Source organism: Aspergillus welwitschiae (assembly GCF_003344945.1).
Source record: "Aspergillus welwitschiae strain CBS 139.54b unplaced genomic scaffold BDQ94scaffold_38, whole genome shotgun sequence".
Taxonomy (NCBI): domain Eukaryota; kingdom Fungi; phylum Ascomycota; class Eurotiomycetes; order Eurotiales; family Aspergillaceae; genus Aspergillus; species Aspergillus welwitschiae.
Genome location: NW_020798732.1, coordinates 271,277 through 288,778, shown reverse-complemented (window position 1 = coordinate 288,778; position 17,502 = coordinate 271,277). Strand labels below are relative to the sequence as shown.

The 17,502-nt window shown below is 54.5% G+C and overlaps 9 protein-coding genes across 9 annotated transcripts; 4 read left to right on the top strand and 5 right to left on the bottom strand.

The window, feature by feature from the left end:
- Window positions 1-539: 539 nt before the first annotated feature.
- BDQ94DRAFT_182542 (cell differentiation and development protein Fsr1) lies at window positions 540-3,715 on the top strand (the record flags this gene model as incomplete). The annotated part of the gene is made up of 4 exons (XM_026774181.1): window positions 540-651; window positions 718-996; window positions 1,058-2,896; window positions 2,952-3,715. The coding sequence occupies 4 exons, from the start codon at window positions 540-542 to the stop codon at window positions 3,209-3,211; spliced, it is 2,490 nt and encodes an 829-aa protein (XP_026622319.1). The 3' UTR covers window positions 3,212-3,715.
- On the bottom strand, window positions 3,715-4,957 carry BDQ94DRAFT_86680 (uncharacterized protein). Its single transcript, XM_026776724.1, has 2 exons — window positions 4,719-4,957; window positions 3,715-4,644 (listed from the first exon to the last, which is right to left on the bottom strand). Exons 1-2 carry the CDS (start codon window positions 4,827-4,829, stop codon window positions 4,078-4,080), a joined length of 678 nt encoding a protein of 225 aa, XP_026622318.1. The 5' UTR covers window positions 4,830-4,957; the 3' UTR covers window positions 3,715-4,077.
- A 165-nt stretch (window positions 4,958-5,122) lies between these two features.
- On the top strand, window positions 5,123-7,725 carry BDQ94DRAFT_182540 (rRNA (cytosine-C5-)-methyltransferase NOP2). Its single transcript, XM_026774180.1, has one exon. It carries the CDS (start codon window positions 5,160-5,162, stop codon window positions 7,449-7,451), a length of 2,292 nt encoding a protein of 763 aa, XP_026622317.1. The 5' UTR covers window positions 5,123-5,159; the 3' UTR covers window positions 7,452-7,725.
- A 1-nt stretch (window position 7,726) lies between these two features.
- On the bottom strand, window positions 7,727-12,506 carry BDQ94DRAFT_86664 (putative MATH and UCH domain protein). The gene is made up of 4 exons (XM_026776723.1): window positions 11,998-12,506; window positions 9,844-11,937; window positions 9,047-9,791; window positions 7,727-8,991 (listed from the first exon to the last, which is right to left on the bottom strand). The coding sequence occupies exons 1-4, from the start codon at window positions 12,401-12,403 to the stop codon at window positions 8,415-8,417; spliced, it is 3,822 nt and encodes a 1,273-aa protein (XP_026622315.1). The 5' UTR covers window positions 12,404-12,506; the 3' UTR covers window positions 7,727-8,414.
- BDQ94DRAFT_150903 (uncharacterized protein) lies at window positions 7,968-8,352 on the bottom strand. Its single transcript, XM_026767670.1, has one exon. The coding sequence runs from the start codon at window positions 8,323-8,325 to the stop codon at window positions 8,137-8,139; it is 189 nt and encodes a 62-aa protein (XP_026622316.1). The 5' UTR covers window positions 8,326-8,352; the 3' UTR covers window positions 7,968-8,136.
- Window positions 12,507-12,876, top strand: BDQ94DRAFT_86663 (uncharacterized protein). The gene has a single exon (XM_026776722.1). It carries the CDS (start codon window positions 12,611-12,613, stop codon window positions 12,800-12,802), a length of 192 nt encoding a protein of 63 aa, XP_026622314.1. The 5' UTR covers window positions 12,507-12,610; the 3' UTR covers window positions 12,803-12,876.
- An 878-nt stretch (window positions 12,877-13,754) lies between these two features.
- Window positions 13,755-14,563, bottom strand: BDQ94DRAFT_86657 (uncharacterized protein). The gene has a single exon (XM_026776721.1). It carries the CDS (start codon window positions 14,424-14,426, stop codon window positions 13,851-13,853), a length of 576 nt encoding a protein of 191 aa, XP_026622313.1. The 5' UTR covers window positions 14,427-14,563; the 3' UTR covers window positions 13,755-13,850.
- BDQ94DRAFT_150900 (deoxyhypusine synthase) lies at window positions 13,755-15,980 on the bottom strand. The gene is made up of 2 exons (XM_026767669.1): window positions 15,483-15,980; window positions 13,755-15,404 (listed from the first exon to the last, which is right to left on the bottom strand). The coding sequence occupies exons 1-2, from the start codon at window positions 15,708-15,710 to the stop codon at window positions 14,505-14,507; spliced, it is 1,128 nt and encodes a 375-aa protein (XP_026622312.1). The 5' UTR covers window positions 15,711-15,980; the 3' UTR covers window positions 13,755-14,504.
- A 692-nt stretch (window positions 15,981-16,672) lies between these two features.
- Window positions 16,673-17,275, top strand: BDQ94DRAFT_150899 (uncharacterized protein). The gene has a single exon (XM_026767668.1). It carries the CDS (start codon window positions 16,741-16,743, stop codon window positions 16,993-16,995), a length of 255 nt encoding a protein of 84 aa, XP_026622311.1. The 5' UTR covers window positions 16,673-16,740; the 3' UTR covers window positions 16,996-17,275.
- Window positions 17,276-17,502: the final 227 nt, after the last annotated feature.

The following is a 17,502-nucleotide window of genomic DNA, read 5'->3' as shown; positions in this document are numbered from 1 at the left end:
AATGTGAAGGTCATGCACTGACCCTGGCCGCATCTTAAGTGTAAAATTGGGGGTTGGGAAGGCCACCTCGCCCAGCGCTAAAAGCGGTTACGGCCGCGTGGGCGCCTACGGAGCCAACGAAAGCTCAGCGGCGGCGGTGGCTTTCCCCGACCTCAACTGCGAGGAGAACGCGCACCAGTCACTCCGATCGTCTCGGGGGCTCAAGCTTGCATCGCTGACCGTCTCCTTTCCCCTGCACGCTCAAATCCGAGAAAAATAACGGGTCCTTACTGCCCTCCTGGATTAATTCTCATTGTTTGTTTTTCCTCCCCTCGGCGTTGACACGGCCTGGAACTTCGCTTCCTGCCGTTGTCGCCCGTTCCCTCCACCTGTGGGCTTACACGGAGACAAACACTCGGCTGCGATTCAGAAAGGTCACCACATCACGCTTTTCCATTGGGAACAGCGCCTCCCCGATCCTCCTGCCGGCGACTTCGTGAGCTACGCTGCTCGGTCGCTACAAATTCCACACCTTTCACCGTTTCCATTGTCGATTTTGCATGGCTTGGCAGTCTCCCTCGGCCATGGCTGGGGGCGGAGGGTACGTCGGCCCTGGGGGCGATGGGTCTTCCAACGGCGGGCATCCCCAGGGGACAGAGTACACCCTGCAAGGTGGGTTCCGAGTGATAGATCTTGACGGTCGTGGAAGTGGCTAATTGCTTTTTCGGTGGTTTCTAGGTGTGATGCGCTTTTTACAGACGGAGTGGCACCGGCATGAGCGTGACCGCAATGCCTGGGAAATCGAACGCGCGGAGATGAAGTCTCGCATCGGAAAGTTGGAGGGTGATGTTCGTACGAGTAAACGTTTACATGAATCATTGGGGAAGCACGTCAGGCTGCTTGAGGCCGCCTTGAAGAAGGAGCGCGAGAAGGTCAAGAAGCTTAGCAACAATGAAAAGGTTGAGGACACTAGGGATCCGAAAGAGATTGCTAAGGAAAGCATCAACTCATTGAAAGGTATGTTTCTTAGTGATCTACTGTTAGGTGATATTGGATCTGTGTATTGATCTCCGTCTAGCCCAACGACCCAAGCCTCATACGGGACCCAGCGAAGCCGATGTGAACCTTGAGAACGAACACGAGTATCGTCAAGAGAACGAGCGGGAGAAGTCGCGATTGTATCTGTCGAAGTGCTCTCAGGAAGTTGCCTATCATGTCATTCCTTCGTCACACCCCCCTCCTGAACTCGGCGAGCAGGATCTCCCAAATCACATCTACGGCAACCAACAGCTATCTCAGCAGAGCTTGGAGGAGGCATATCTCCAGCAACAACGACAGAAACAGCACCAACAGCAGCAAGCACAAGCGAACGATATGATGGCGCGAGAGGCGGCGCTTCAGAACCACCAACCCGTCATCACGCACTATGCAGATAACTCGGCCATGTCCCGCGCCCAAAATCAGTTTGGTTTCCCACCTGCTACTAGGGAAGCGATGGAGAGACGACCACTGGAGCCACAACAGACCCCGCTTACCGCGATCGATAATCGAAAGCAAACCCTCGGCAATTCGCTGATGGACGAGCGCGCCGGCCAGGGGGACCAGGCATATGATGGGTATGGCTCACAATCGGCGGTTAAGGATACCAAGCAACAGCGAATGGAAGAGCAAGGTGATGATGCAGATGGCTGGAACTTCGATGAGCCGGCCGAACCCGCGCCGCAGGCGGAACAGGTACCACCGCACCGACCGGATGTTGATGCGTTCCCGAATGCGAACTTCGTCAGTTCCAAGTCTCCGCAGCGGTCCGGCTCTCTTTCGCATCGGCGGAAGAGTTCCGGTGCCAGAAGGAAGAGTGATGGTGCCGTTGACCTTGCAGCGGCGGGCCCCAAGCCAGATCCGACCTTCAAAGTTCGGTTCGCCCTCCGCGGCCATTTGGATGTCGTCCGTTCAGTGATTTTCACGGGCGGCGGAAGCCCCTCTGAGCCGGAAATTTGTACATGCAGTGATGATGGAACGATCAAAAGATGGATTATACCCGCCACCTATGGCACCTTTGGCGCAAGCTCGAGTGACCTGGACATTACCAGCTATTTCACTCACCGTGGACACGTGGGGGCTGTGACTGCGCTTGCTGCATGCTCTCCGCAGAACTTTTCTAACGGTGGTCGTGCGTTAGGGGATGGCTGGGTTTTCTCAGGTGGACAAGATACCAGTGTCCGAGTGTGGGAACGTGGACGAGTTGACCCAAAGGCGACTCTTGATGGTCACACGGACGCCGTCTGGGGTCTTTGTGTTCTACCAGGAACCGCAGGCTCTGTGTTAGGCGATTCTAGCAGCCATTACGGTGGCCCCGATCGCATTTTACTCGCATCCGGTGGTGCGGACGGCCGCATCATCATATGGGCTGTTAGTGCGCCTCCGCAGCTTTCTTCCCCTCAAGCAGGGTCTCGACGCGCTGGTGGTAGCCGGAGAGCCAACTCGATCTCTTCCGGCTCCAATTTCCCCTCGTCACCGCAACCCAGCACGGCTACTACTACGCCATTCCATTACAGTATGGTTCGTCAAATTGTTCGGACCGAATCTCCCTCCCCAACGTGTATCAGTCCATTGTCGCTTGCAGGTATCAACTTTGTTGTGTCCTACACTGACGCTTCCATCCTTGTGTATGATACAAGGACGGGCGAGGAAATTGTGGGCATGGCGAGTCTCGAGACATACGATGGCACACCTTCGACTGGCGTTAACTCCGTCGTCGCCACCACCGTCGGATTCGATGGTTCGGCAGGTCTTGACCCCAGTCGGACAATGGGCGAAGAGGAGGTTGTCCATGGTGCGACTGGCTCTAGTGGTGTAGAAGGAGTAATCATTAGTGGATATGAAGACCGCTACATTCGCTTCTTCGACGCCAACAGCGGTATGTTTCACAAAGCCTCCTTTGAAGTGTACGTATGCTAATCATCCATAATTAGGCCAATGCACATACACGATGTTGGCCCATCCATCGGCGATTGCCTCGCTTTCGCTATCCCCAGATGGACGTGAGCTAGTCTCTGCGGGTCATGACGCCAGCTTGCGGTTCTGGAACCTCGAGAAGCGGAGCTGCACTCAAGAAATCACGAGTCACCGGTTGATGCGTGGTGAAGGAGTGTGTGCTGCCGTCTGGAGCCGCGATGGCCGCTGGGTCGTCAGTGGAGGTGGTGACGGGGTCGTCAAGGTGTTCTCGAGATAGCGAGGCCCCTTTGCTGATGTATGTTTCTTTCTTTCGACAGCTGATTCTTCCTTTTCCTACGGCATGTTCTTCGCACGCATGAGATGGATGAGCGCTTGGCCGATTCTCGAGCATTTGCAACGGTGTCAATCTACCTGGCATATGTTCCTTTCTACTCCTGTGGTTATAGTTTCTTTTACTTTTTACCCTTTTATTGACAATCAGCTGCTTTGCTCGTCCAGCCCTGTCTGATGGTACGAGCCTATGTTTTTCATACCTCTTTCTATTTTTCTTAGCCCTCTCTTTGACTCACATACCCCATGCGGATTCGAAGGGGGTTATAATGTGTGCTTTTATACTCCGTGACGTTCAACCGCTGTCTGCCACACGTCTGCAAGGTGTCTTTATAACACGACATTTTCGATACCAGCGAATTTCTTGGTGCGTTTCCATATGAATAGGATTTGCGGACCGTGTGGTCGACTTTCTTGAATGTCTTGATATCCCTGGCCCCCAGTACATTGGGGGTGCTATGGATGAATGCTGTATGATGATCTCCTTGCCCTGACCTTTAGAGCCTTTGCACCAGCCTGTACACTGCTTGATTTCTGCTCCAATTATTCTCAAACCCGTCCGCGAACAAGGGTACCTAAGCTTGAAGTATAAATGTATTCAAAGCCGGCGAGCATTGGTCTACCCTTAACCTGTACAATATTCCAGCTCACATATTCCACCCCAATGCAATCTCCCATATGCAATGAAATCTCGCCACATATCCAAATCAATGTCAAAATAAATCCATGACAAGGTATCATATTACATACATACACACCTGCCCACCATTAAGCACTGTACGCTTCAATACACGAATCTAAATAACTGGCAGCTTATTGCTTCTCCCAAGCTCCCTTAAACACCCCCCTCAACCTCCTCGCCTCCTCACTATCCTTCAACCTCTGCTCCAAGAACCCCTGCAAATCATCCCAGAACGCCTCCGTCCTCAACACCTCCTCCCCACTCGGCCCAACCGCCGCCTTAGGCGCAGCAGCAGCACTCACATCCCCCTCACCACTACTGCCTCCTTCCACAACCTTTGCCCCTCCCATTATCATCACGCCAAACTCGACCTCCTTGCCTCCAGCCAACATCTCAGGCTCATCAGCCAGCAACTCCGCGATTGTCTTCCCCGTCACCGGCTTTCGCTTATACAGAATCTTGATCTTCTCCACCGACACCTTACCGTCCTGTGCGTCGACGACCCGTTCCTGAACTGCGTCTTTGAGGTCCTGCACCGAGGTCGTGGTGATGGGTGCATTGGGTAGCGAGAATTCGAATGCGGGGTTGCGCGCGCTCTTCAGGTGCACGGTTATGGATTTCGACGAGCCGGGGGCTTGCGTGCGCTGCACTTTCTTGGGCATTTCCGGGTGGGGGGCGCTGAGGCGGGGGAGGAGGTACTGTTCATTTTCCAGTTAATATCTTGCATTTGGAGTGTATGAGGGGGGTCTTTGGATGGAATGGATTGACGTACAGGGACGCGAGGTCCAACTCGCTCTTCGTCGAGGACATAGTCTGCTCGGAGCTTGATAGGGCGGGAATCGAGCGAAGAAAGGAAGGATTTGATGAAGGCGACTTCTGACATCTTGGCAATCTTCTATCCTGTCAGTGGATGAGGTAGTTTGTATGTAGAGCGAGAAAGTGTATATGTGGGGTAAGGTAGTTGGGTAGAGGCAGTAATTATGGATGCGGCATGTGGTATTCCCATTACCCAATTGGGCGGTAGCTGAAGCCCATCCCTCCGTGACTGCATTCTTTGCCTCAGGCCATCAAAGACACACCGCCTTGCGGGACTCTTTCTGCCGTCGCCAACCGCCCGCAGAAAAAAAAGTAACGAAAAGAAAAAAGTCTGGATTCTCCGCTGTAGATTCCAGTTATCCAACTTTCACCCCCCTTTCACATTCACATCTTCACTATGGGTGTCGGTCGTCGTATGAAGAAGCAGGGCCCTCCGGCCCCGCTGGATGAGTCTAAGATCACCATCTTCAAGAAGCGCAAGGCTGGTGAGCCCGAGTCGAAGCCGGAGACAGGAAAGAAGCGGAGAAGAGCTGATGCCGATGAGGAGAATGTCGCAAAGCCCGTCGTCAAGAAGAAGGCCAATGGCGTTGCTAATGGCAAGGCGACCAAGGCTGCGGCTAAGCCCAAGGCTGAGACTAAGCCCAAGGCTAAGGCTGTCGAGAAGAAGCCGCAGTTCATGGATTCCGACGATGAGGACGAGGATGAGGATATGTCCGGTATTGAGGAAATGGATGCCGATGAGTTCGACGATCTGGATGGTGTCAGTGATGGCTCCATGGATAGCCAAGCGGAGGACAGCGACTCTTTCGTGGACTCCGACGAAGATGACCACCCTCGCGAAGCCATGTTCTCCGACGACGAAGACCTTTCCGACGCTGAAGAGAGGCTGACCGCCGCCAACATCGAGGGATTGTCGCGCAAGCTGGACCTGCAAAGACAGGAAGAAGAGGAGGAGGCCGAGCGCGAAATGAAGGAATCGGCCATGCAGACCAACATCGCTGGTGACCGTCCCGATGTCTTTGGCGACGCCGAGGGCACTCAGCCCGGCCTGGCTCCCGATCTTCAGCTGCTTCGTACCCGAATCACCGACACCATCCGTATCCTGGGTGACCTGAAGACGCTTGGTGCCCCCGGCAAGTCTCGTACCGATTACACTGAGCTGCTCATCGCCGACATCTGCACCTACTACGGCTACACCCCCTACCTTGCCGAGAAGCTCTTCAACCTCTTCACCCCCATGGAAGCCTTCGCCTTCTTCGAAGCCAACGAAACCCCCCGTCCCGTCGTCATCCGTACCAACACTCTCCGTACCAACCGTCGTTCCCTCGCTCAGGCTCTGATCAACCGTGGTGTCGTGCTTGAGCCCGTTGGCAAGTGGTCCAAGGTTGGTCTTCAGGTCTTCGAATCCGCTGTTCCCCTCGGTGCCACCCCCGAGTACCTGGCCGGTCACTACATCATCCAGGCCGCCTCTTCCTTCCTCCCCGTCATGGCCCTCGCCCCTCAACCCAACGAGCGTGTTCTCGATATGGCCTCCGCCCCCGGTGGTAAGACCACCTACATCTCTGCCCTGATGCGCAACACCGGCTGCGTCATCGCCAACGATGCTAGCAAGCCCCGTGCCAAGGGTCTGATCGGTAACATCCACCGTCTGGGCTGCAAGAACACCATCGTGACCAACATGGACGCCCGCACCGCCTTCCCCAAGGCCATGGGCGGTTTCGACCGTGTCCTTCTCGATGCGCCTTGCACCGGTACCGGTGTTATTTCCAAGGACCCCAGCGTCAAGACCTCTAAGAACGAGCGCGACTTCCTCGCCATCCCCCACATGCAGCGCCAGCTTCTTCTGGCCGCCATCGACTCCGTCGACCACGCCTCCAAGACCGGCGGCTACGTCGTCTACTCCACCTGCAGTGTCACCGTCGAAGAGAACGAAGCCGTCGTGCAGTACGTCCTGCGCAAGCGCCCCAACGTCAAGCTCGTCGACACCGGCCTCGGCGACTTCGGCAGCCCCGGTATGACCAGCTACATGGGCAAGCACTTCGACCCCAAGATGACCCTGACGAGACGCTACTTCCCCCACCGCGAGAACGTCGACGGTTTCTTCGTCTGCAAGCTCAAGAAGACTGCCGCCACCCCTACCCCCAAGCCTGGCGATGCCGCTGCCGCTGCCGCTACCGACGGCAACTCCGCCAAGAAGTCCAAGACTCCCTCCGTCGCCTCCACCACCACCGATGACGACGAACCCATCGACAAGACCCCCATCACCGACGAAGACGGCATGGTCATTGAAACCGAAGGCGGCAGCTTCGGTCCCTTCGAAGAAGATGAGGAGGACGCTGCTCGCATCGCCCGCGCTGAGCGCAACCGTCTCCGCCGCAAGGGTCTGAACCCCAAGGCTATTCTCAACAAGCCCGCCAAGTCCAAGTCCAAGGACGAGTCATCCGCCCCTACCGAGAAGATCGAGGAGAAGGAGAAGAAGAAGGAGGAGGAATCCCCCAAGAAGGAGACCCCCGCGAAGAAGGAATCAAAGGAATCCCCCAAGCCGAAGGCCGATTCCAAGCCCACCAAGACCAAGACCGAGACAGCAGAACCCTCTACGACAAAGAAGCAGCAACAAAAACCCACCACCGCACAAGAACCCACGGAGAAGAAGAAGAAGACTACTGCCAAGAAGGCAAGCAAGAAATAAGCCATCCATCATCGGCTTAATTCATCCTTCTTTACTTTCTTCTTCTCTTCTTTGTAATTTACATATGTGGTGATTGTTGATGTTGTTCCTTGTTTGACATAAAAAGCATTTGTCTTGTATTGTTGGTCTGTATGGGCGGCGCATGCACATGTCTTCTATTTCCTTTTTCTTTTTCTTTGATATGATGATGGTGGTAGATAGATAGCTTCGTTCTACTTGGGCTGGATGAGTCGAGTCAAGTCAATAGATACCATTATTTTCTTTTCTATTTTCTATTCTGTTATTCCTGGTTGGATAGGAGATTGGTTTGGTTGGGTACTGTAGATGTAATATGTGGTACGTAGTAGGGACTGGTGTCCCTTGCATGAGATAAGGTACTATGGGGCACGATATATTGCCAATTGGAGATTGGTTGTCTCATATATTGCTGCGAGTAATAGATGGACTACTAAGTAGTACCACTGTGAAGATGCTATCGGCTTCTACAATATATCTACTGTGGGCTTGTACTAGAAGTGAGCTATAAATTCTTCAGATTGCTTGAAACTCCAGTAGAAAGTAAAACGGATAAAACAAACGTGTCTAGAACTCCAAATCTGCTGACAACATCGTGTCTAATTATCAACCAAGCCAATCACTCCGGTCTTTGCAACATCCTGGGTATGATAAAGTCTTCAATGCAATATTATACGAAACCAAATGTAAGGGGACGTATGTTTCTATTTTCCCCTTTGCCCTGCTCGCACAGCGTGAATAGAGACAGTGTAGACACCCACCCTGTAGAAGGCGCAGATGTAACGGGCGTGCTGGAAGAAGCACTGTATCTGGTACCATATTTACCCGTGATACCGACCTTCTTGGTGCGCTTCGTCATCTTGTCTCTGTGCGGCTGTCGAGGCCGAGAACGAACGAAAATAAAGGAAGGAACAAGGTGTTGGGATGAGGGCAGGCAGCACATGCCTACTATGTGCGGTAGATCTTGACCACGCTGATGATATTCTTGCGGCAGATGGGGCAGAGGTCGACCTGTCGAGCGCAGGTCACGCAGGCACAGACATGGCCACAGTCATAGAACAAGGCGTCTTGCTCCTCGCCGTAACAGATCTGACACAGATCCATTTCTTCATCGGCTACCTCCCAGTAGCTGATGCCCTTGCCGTGACGCTTGCCGTCCTTGTACCCGCCGACATACTTGTTGCCCGTCTTGCGCTCGACGTACGTGCCCTGTCCGTGGCAGATACCGTCGAACCAGTCACCGTCATACGTGTCACCGGTCGGATACTCCATGAAGCCGCTTCCATGGCGCTTGCCTAGCACGAAGTCTCCGACGTAGGTTGCGGCCAGGTCAGAGATGTGCTTGCCCTTTCCGTGGAAGTGACCCTTGTTGAACTCCCCACTGTAATAGTCGTTCGTGAACGATGCGTCAATCGTCTTGAAGCCCGTAAAGGCACGCGTAGGGTGGTTGCGAGACTCAGCCCACAGATAGCGGACTAGCTGGTCAGGATTGCCGAAGAGACCGGCCACGTTGAGCTGCAAACGTCTAAAGAGTAAGAGGTTAGTCTGACTGTAACGACCCGAAAATACGTCGTGCTTACCTGTCCTTGTTCAACTTGTCACCCACAATAAAGCAGGTACCATCGGGCACATAAACCTCGAATGTCTCACCCGAAGCCATGGTGGTCACCGTGGTGCCATCGACACGTTGCCAAATCTGGAAATCCTTCATTGGCGGGATCTTGAGATGCCTCCGGACGGCAGTCTTGATATTTTCTTCCTTCTTCGAGAAGAAGGATCCCACTGTGCGCAAGGCCTGCGCTTCCACATCGAACTTTTGGATGAAGTAGTACACGTGGTCTACTGGCTGGGGGACCTCCGGCTCAATCGATGGGGCAGGGATGTCTGCAGCTGTACTAGCTTGGGGCTCAGGCTCATCTGGAACCGCCTGACTGGGTTCCTGAGTGGCCGGGGGAGCTGCGTCGGGGACTCGGTCGGTATCCATCTGCTGGATATCTTCCGCGATAATGGCAGCAATCACTGCATCGTTCTCGGAGTCTCCAGTAGTAGGTGCACCCGTGCCACCCAAGTCCGTAGGTACAGGGTCTTGAGGGACGATCTCGATGTGTGAAACATTCACCGCATTGGCGATTGTCACACCACTGGTGGTACTCATGCTGTTCTCCGGTACAGTTCCCGATGAGCTCGCGCGAGCTTCACCTTCGGGAAGAGGCAGTCTATCTTCCGAGGATTCTGAACCCGCGCGTTCGACCACAGCCTCCTCCGGCTTGGCTTGAATTGCAATCGCCTGTGGGGGATCCGCAATGGCGAAGAATTTCGCGTTCTCTGCTCTTTTGGTTAGTATGGTGTATACCACGTGGAAAGTTAAACTACATACCGTCAGAGACGACTTGCATCCAGAAACGGACCGTCTTCAGCGGAAAGTCCAAGGTGCTTGTCAGGTCGGAGATACGAGCAAAGGCAAGGGTAGGCCCAAACTGGTCACGAGTGTGACCAATTTGCCAGAGCCGGACATGCTCTGCACAGGTATTCTCGCTAGACTTGGCAGATGCCCAGAGGGCGATCTTCTTTCGGAGATCAACATAGTTGGACGAGCGGGGTACCGTCAGATACATGACCCCGTTTTCCAGCTTCGCCTGTGACATCAGATCATACGTATCGAACAAGCTACCCAACTGATCGTACTTCGGCAGCGAGTAGACCTCAACGTTGATCTCGTCCTTGTGGCCCTTGTCATCCAACTGGACCGGAGGGATACCCGTTTCATAGTACTCTTTCAGACTCGCGGGCACGTCCCATGGACCTTGTGGGCCAGGTAAGAATTCCTGGACAACGTCACTGCGGACATACATCACCGCAATGGCAACATCATGGCCAGTCTTGTGGTCTACCTTCTGGGAGGCGTCCAGGCCGAGGTGAGGGCCCAAGGCGGTCTTACGAGTCAGGCATTCAACACGGTTATCACTGCCATCATCGAAAGCGAGCCATCTGGTTCCAGGACCTCCCGGTCGAAGAATGCTGAAGAATTTGCCAGACGTACGCCGGCCACGGTGAACGATGTAACCGTAAAGGACGTATTTGCCTTCCTGGCCATCCAGCAGCCATGGCGTCAGGTCCAGCTCCTCATCCAGATCGACTCGGTTGTAGAGCAGACGCCATTGCCGAGCAGCCTTGTCCAACTTCTGGCGACCCAGTTCCAAGTGAAGTACCGGAGGAAGTACCCAGCGTCCAGGCTTGGCACTCAAGTACCAGCTGAAAGCTTCACTGGTGGTTTTGGCTTGATCAGCGGGCACACAGATCCGGGAGTTGAAGTCCTTCGGGACAGTATTGATCACGTCCCGAGCCTGCGCTTCTCCAGGAAGCGACTCGACTGAGGGGCTGTCGAACAGCTTGGCCAATTCCTGCACGGCGTCTGTGCCTGCCAGTTCAATCTCAAGCGTGCGGCGCAGGCGTTCCCAGAACTCACACACATCGCCCGAGTATTCGTGCAGGTTACGCAAGGTAGAGGTGATCATGTCCGTATCCACATACTGCAGCGATTGGCCCCGAGACCGCAACTGCCACAGGAACTTCTGTAGAGCATCGCAGAGTGGCTTCGGCTTGACATCGCAACTGGTCAGATGGTCCAGGACGTTGGCATTCTGGATGATCTTGCAAAAAGGGGCGAGATGCACCCAGGTAGCCAACCCAGCGACCTCAGCGCTGTGATTGATGACGGAGTCGCCCAAAGGCCGATAGCCCGTGAGACTCAAGCTGTCCCACGTCGGCTCGGTGTCACTGGCATGCCACCAGAGCGAGCGGGTGGGGTCATCGACAATGCGGATATACGCATCGAAGGCAAGGGTATCATTGCGGAGAAGCGCCTGGCGCTGGCCCCGCTGCCGGCGGTGAATCTGGGCCCAGGGGCCGTGGAAGTTGGTCCAACCCCAGTCCAGGTTGTGGGGGTTGAACTGATGGCATGACGATTGCATCCAGCCTGTCCGCGGCTCCTCAGGGTTATACAGGATTACGCCGATTTGAGCCGAAACCCGCCAGGACTTGGTGCCGGTCGATTCTGCGTGATTAGCGGCAGCAGGATACTGAGACTTGAACGCTTCCAACCAACTCGCGGAATCGTCGGTCTGAGCGAACTTCATGTCGAGGTCCGGTGCATTGACATCCAGGGCTGCATCAGCCGGGCCGTGCAGCACCTTGAACTCAGTCTCGGGCAGACTCTTGTCGGGCGGGGGCATAGTCGGAGAGCACTCGATGTAGATACTGAGAGCATTGACGTTGTTCCCCCGAGGGAAGAACTTGATGGTCCACCAATAACCGCCCACGTAGGCGGGCGGCGAACGCATGATCTTGACGCGGTTGGGAGCGTCAGGGGTGCCTCGCACACCCTTGATCTTCCATGTCATGCGGGCCTTCTCCGCCGGGCGGTATTCGGGGTCGTCCAGGTCCGGGTGGAAGTTCTTCTCCCAGTAGTCATCTGGTCTTGTTAGCCATCATAGTTGGGGGACCAGCTCCTGGATGGCTCTTGGTCACTTACACTCGTAGGCGCTGTAGTCGCCATCCGCAGCAGATTCTATTTCCTTCATCTCTGCCTCATCGGGAACCGAGAGGTCCTCCTCGATATCAGCCCAGTAGGCATGTTCCAGCTCAGGTTGGGGTGGCTGGATCACCGGAACCGGGTCCGCTTGCACGGGAGGCGGGATATCTTCTCGAGGTGCCTCATCCTGAATCTCGACTGGGGGTGATTCTGACGATGGGGTTTCTAGAGGGATGCTTGCTGTTGTAATGGGGTTTGTTGTATGGACTGCAAGGTCATCTGAAGCCGCCTCGATGGTGACGGTGGTTTCCCTGACCGACTCAGGAGAGGGAGGTTGAGTGCTGAGTGTGATGGGTGGTTCTTGTTGCTGCTCCACACTGGAGCCAGAATCCGGCGAGGCATCCATTGTGGGAGTCGAAAGATAGAAAGAAAGAAAGAAAGAAAGAAAGCAGACAATGAAGACGACTAACTTTCAACGAACACAACAGTCACAATGGAAAGAGAGGACAGTTGCGAGGCAGAAGCAACTGAGCCGACAATCCGATGGGCTGACAGAGAGCCGCAGGTGAGTCAAAACGAAGAGCAACACGAGTAGCCTTGGCAGTCAGGCTGGATGCAACTGACTGATCTAGGCAAGTTCAAACATACAAACGCGGGGAGAATGGAAGGCCAAGAGAGAGAGAGTCAGCTGCTGCTCTGGAGGGGAAAAAGAAAAGAAAAGAGAAAGATGAGACCTCCTCACAATCAGCAAGGGAGAGTGGGATGGAGGGGAAGGAGACCCAAGGACAGAATAGAAGAGCAATAAAAATACGACAGATCACACCAGAGAGCAATGACAAGCAAGCACGACAGCCCAACAACCAACAACGAAGCAATGAAAGTCTAGAATGTCGGGCGATAAGAATGGCCAACCGGGCTTATCAGCACCAGATTAGTGAGGGAAACCGGGGAAGCCTAGGCCCAGAGCGGTAAAACTAAAGAACAATCGGGCGAGGAGGTATAGAAGGGTCTATAGAATAAATATAGATCGGGCGGGAGTAAGAGAGAGAGAGAGAGAGAGGGGGGGATGAAGATAAGAAAAGAGAGCAGGAAGATGAGAGGAAGAAAAGATGAGAGAAGAGAGAAAGAAAAGAGAGGGGAAAATAGACACTTCCTCGAAACGAGAGAAGAAAAGCAAAAAAGAAATAATGATTTTAATAATAAAAAAAAGAAGAAGAAGAATCGATGGCAGAAAAAGAAAGGAAAGCCGCAGCCGCCGATGATAGTTTGTTCCCACCAGAGAAATGGGCCAAAAAGGATGAGGCGGCAATGCAGCCAGACCAGATCACGGATCCTCACCGCTGGTTGGCATCCAATAACCCTCGTCCAGCAGTGGTTTGAGGGTCCGCAACCTGGCCGGGGACTGGCCAACTTCCCCTTCACGTCTTGCCTTCTGCCCCTGCAATCCATCCGATGAAAGCCCTTCCACGATTGCCACCCGGGCCCCATTTTCGGATCCCGTCTGCCTCCTGGAGTATCTTTCTCTCTTCAGTCCCCACCCTCCCCCAACAGATCAAAAGAATTTGGGGGATAATCAATGAGCAAGGAAAAATGATATGATACGGGCCTGCGATTCGACCGCATGACCGCCCGGACATGATGGACGGAACTGATCGACTGCGCGGGGCGTCGCATCCCTGCAGTCCCCGGCCAAGGCATGAATGGAAAGAAAGGTACCCTAAAGAAGAAGACAGGAACTGACCTGTCATTCGCTTCAACCCTCTTCGGAGCTCGTAATCTCATTAATCATTGGCATCACTCTATATGCACACAAGAAAAAAAGCACCTAATCTATACCATACCTCCATACCTCCCTACCTTCCCCCATGTACATGTCTTCCTGTTCTCCTCTCAACAGCCATTGATGGCGGTTTGCTTGAATGGACCACCAGGTGGCAAGGCGAGTCGGAGGATGAAACCTTATTGCATGCAAAACCCCGTGCCGACCGCAATGATCGACCGGTGGAACAACCCCCGGCAATCCAGTCAACAACTTCTCTTTCTCTCCCCCATGATTTGCCATCAACCATCGTTCGTCCATCCAAACTTTGCCTCTTCCGAGGTTTCACAGCCAGTGGGTTCCGGGTTTTCGGCTCTTCAAAGGGGAAGGGCTCTTCTCCGTGTAGAATTGATCCCAGGGGGGTGGCCCCTCTTGCGTGCTTTGCTTTTTGAATCGGAACCAAGCCCTCCGATTTGCCTCCCAACTCGAGGGGATGGTGGGGCGGCTTTCGCGTGCCTGCCACGCCTGGGCCCGCCCATGTCGCTGCCCCTCTGTCAACCAAACGGCCCGAGCTGTCGCCAAAGGGGAAGCTCTCACGATCGGTAGACTCGGCAGGCGTCGGGCAAGGAAACCAATTGATTTTTATTTTATCCGAGCTGATAGGAGGCATTGCGAGAGGTGGAGGGATTGGAGTTGGACAGATAGCAGAGAGTACCCCCGATCGGAGTGATGACCTCCAACATCGCCCTCAGTTCTGAGACGTTTCACTGTCGGGGGTCGCCTGACTGGCTCGGGCAAACGAGGCCGCAACAATGAGCGGGAAGACCACTGTGGCTTCTGCATAGACCTTGACGGCCTTGGCGTCGGCTTTGATCTTACCCCAGCTGACAGCCTCATCCGGCCGGGCCCCCGCATCGCTGCCGTCAAACTCCTGCCCCGTATTGATGTACACGGCATGCTCGGCTCCGTTGCGCATCAGACAGGCGTTGGCAATGTGGTGTTTGATGACCCCGCCACCCAGAATGATCATGCCGGCCCGGGCGGCCCGGACAGCCATGGTGTTGATACGGCGCACATCGTCGACAATATCGACCCGCAGCCGTTGCGGGGAGGAGCGGTAGGTGTGGAAGTAGAGCATATCGCCCAGGGAGCCGTCGGTCAGGGCGGGACAAAAGATCGGGATGTTGTTCCGAGCAGCCCAGTACAAAACCGAGTCCTCGTGGTTGATTTCGCGGCCGAGACGTTCAATGATCTTGCTGGGGGTCCAATGCAACTCGTCCTCCTCATCGCCAGTCTCCAGTGCCTTCTTCTTGGCGGCCTCCTGTTCCTCCAGCATCTTATCCAGGATGGGGATCAACCAATCTTCGAATGCACAGTAGTTGCTGTTCGGGACGATAAGGTTGCCGATGCGGTTCAATCCTTTGGCACGCAGCCCAGCGCCCGGGGCGGTAAAGGAGCCCATGTAGGTGGGAGCCAAGCATTTGATGAGGTCTTCCTCCACTCCGCCGGCCGTGGTGACAATGGCGGAGACGTGCCGGTTGCGGACCAGGTAGCGGATGGTGTCTCGAAGGCCGGAGGAGATGAGGTTGGAGGTGTATCCGAGAAAGATGGTCGTCTTCTCGCCGGACTCCGGATGACGGTAGGCTTGCTATATAGAGGTATCGCGGGATTAGCTACGCTGCTAGATCACTCAATGCCCAGGATGGGGGGAAGACAGGATGCGAACCATCTCGTTGATGATGCGGGCGGCTTCCGCGACCGCACTGCCCTGAAACCCGGTGTATTTCATGTTGTCCACCATCTCGGCGACCGTGATGTCCCGGCCTTGGAACCGGTCAAAGTCGACGCCGCTGACCTGGTGTGTCCCCTCAGGCACGGGTTCCGAGGCGACCAACACGGCATTGGTGACCGCAGAGGGAGGGGCATTGCCCGTGGCGGAGTCTTGTGCGGACATGGCTGTTGAGCGAGAGAAGAAAATCCAAACCAAAATCCAGATGTAATTGATAGCGTAAAGAGACGCCGAGTCTACCGGTCAAGCGGGGACCAGATTGATAGGAGAGGAGCAAACACGGGGCACTCAATGTGGGATGGTTTGGATGATGATGATCCCCTCTTTTCTGGAAATTTTTCTGCAGGGCGGAATGGCGGGGGTGGTGACAGTCCGTTCGTGACAACCGCCATCGTGATACCTCAGGCATTCAGGCATTCAGGGAGTGAGCGAGACCGAGCCATCGCCGGGAAAACTCCCAGCTCTGTCCGCAAAGCTCAACAGCGAGACTTTAATGCCTAAGGTATCCGCGTATTCATTAGTCATTCATGATGGGGCCTTCCCAACAGGGCAAAAGATCCTCTCCTGAGGCATGCACGCCGGGGGAGGCGATCCAGAGTTATTTTTGAGTTCCCTTTAACTAGTCACACTAAGACCAGTCAGTCGTGGGCGAGGGAACTAAAGTCCCTGGCCAACTAAACTCAGCCCATCCAACCGCTGCCCTTCACCAGGGATCCATCCATCGTCTCTGCCCCATTTCTCGTTCCTCCGTTTTTGTCTTTCAAGATCCTGCCTCAAACCACCACCACCACCACCACCAACTAACTAACTTCCCCCTCTCCCCCATCCTCCCTTTCTCACCTCCAATTCCGAACATCCCCTTCAATCAGTCCTCCACTCACACACTCATATACACACTTTCTTTTCCTTCATTTCGGCTCTCTTTGTCTTAACTTATTTAACTACTCGCGTCCCTATTTCCCCCCAGGCTGGTCCTCGACGTTTTTCGGCTCCGACTTCCGAGAGAGAGAGCAACGAACGGATCTCGAATAATCCCAGAAGCAGACACCCCCGTAACTGCTGCAATTTGCGATTTTGCTGCCCGGCGTGGTCTCCTTGCAGGTCTACTTTGGGTTCACGGCTTGACACGTTGCATAGACTCCCAGGTGCGGAGATTTCTCCTCTTTTTGCTATTTTACGCGCGCTTTCCAGTTTGATGCCCAGTTTTGGTTTTTCTGGCCTGTCATTACTATGCTCCCTTTTTTCCACTTTTTTTGCGTTGGTCGTGGGCAGGCCGTCCGCGGGTGCAGGATCGTGCTTCACTTTTTGTCACCAGTCACTTTTGTCCCGGGGACCTGGGTCGAACTATCGGCGCGCCCCCTTCAATCCCCCATCTCGAACACAATGCCAGTTCCAGCAGAAGGGCCATGCTCCTTTTTGGCGGACTGGGGGGTGTGGAAATCCACCATGATCATGAACAGGTCCTGATCCTGTGACTTCCCTCGGACGATCGATCCACCTTGAAAAAGCTCCCACAGGCGCTGGCAGTTCCGGGTGAAACAGGCCGCGCCAAGTGGCTGGCGCTAAGGTGATGGAATCCGTCAATCATGGCTGCAATCTTGCTTGAGTGCCAAATTGGGATCCGCAGCCCGATTTGCGCACCACTCATTGGCTGCTTATCTAAGCTGCCTGCCTGGCTGCCTGGCCCGTGCCCCTTCCATGCTTCCCTGCCGTCACGTGCTCTCCACTCCCCCGTTCGCCGCCTTAGGCGCTTCTGACTGGCGCTGCTGGAGCGGGCGGCGGCTGTCTCGTCTCGTCTCGTCTTGTCTCGTCTCTGTTGGGACCGTTCCGTCCCTTTGCTGGCTATCCTTCCCTGCCTACCATTCATTGCGCTCATTGTGTGACATATTTATTATTTTCTTTTTCTTCTCTCTTTTCTTTTTCCTTGAATATCTACATCCTGCTTACCATTCACATC

Excerpts from the sequence above, each read along its gene's own strand:
- BDQ94DRAFT_86680 (XM_026776724.1), bottom strand. The coding sequence starts at position 4,829 with ATGTCAGAAGTCGCCTTCATCAAATCCTTCCTTTCTTCGCTCGATTCC. Across the intron at positions 4,645-4,718 it reads GAGTTGGACCTCGCGTCCCT|TACCTCCTCCCCCGCCTCAG; the intron begins GTACGTCAATCC and ends GAAAATGAACAG.
- BDQ94DRAFT_182540 (XM_026774180.1), top strand. The coding sequence starts at position 5,160 with ATGGGTGTCGGTCGTCGTATGAAGAAGCAGGGCCCTCCGGCCCCGCTG.
- BDQ94DRAFT_150903 (XM_026767670.1), bottom strand. The coding sequence starts at position 8,325 with ATGACGAAGCGCACCAAGAAGGTCGGTATCACGGGTAAATATGGTACC.
- BDQ94DRAFT_86664 (XM_026776723.1), bottom strand. The coding sequence starts at position 12,403 with ATGGATGCCTCGCCGGATTCTGGCTCCAGTGTGGAGCAGCAACAAGAA. Across the intron at positions 11,938-11,997 it reads CGACTACAGCGCCTACGAGT|ATGACTACTGGGAGAAGAAC; the intron begins GTAAGTGACCAA and ends TAACAAGACCAG. Across the intron at positions 8,992-9,046 it reads GACAAGTTGAACAAGGACAG|ACGTTTGCAGCTCAACGTGG; the intron begins GTAAGCACGACG and ends CTTACTCTTTAG.
- BDQ94DRAFT_86663 (XM_026776722.1), top strand. The coding sequence starts at position 12,611 with ATGCAACTGACTGATCTAGGCAAGTTCAAACATACAAACGCGGGGAGA.
- BDQ94DRAFT_86657 (XM_026776721.1), bottom strand. The coding sequence starts at position 14,426 with ATGCCTCCTATCAGCTCGGATAAAATAAAAATCAATTGGTTTCCTTGC.
- BDQ94DRAFT_150900 (XM_026767669.1), bottom strand. The coding sequence starts at position 15,710 with ATGTCCGCACAAGACTCCGCCACGGGCAATGCCCCTCCCTCTGCGGTC. Across the intron at positions 15,405-15,482 it reads CCCGCATCATCAACGAGATG|CAAGCCTACCGTCATCCGGA; the intron begins GTTCGCATCCTG and ends ACCTCTATATAG.
- BDQ94DRAFT_150899 (XM_026767668.1), top strand. The coding sequence starts at position 16,741 with ATGCCCAGTTTTGGTTTTTCTGGCCTGTCATTACTATGCTCCCTTTTT.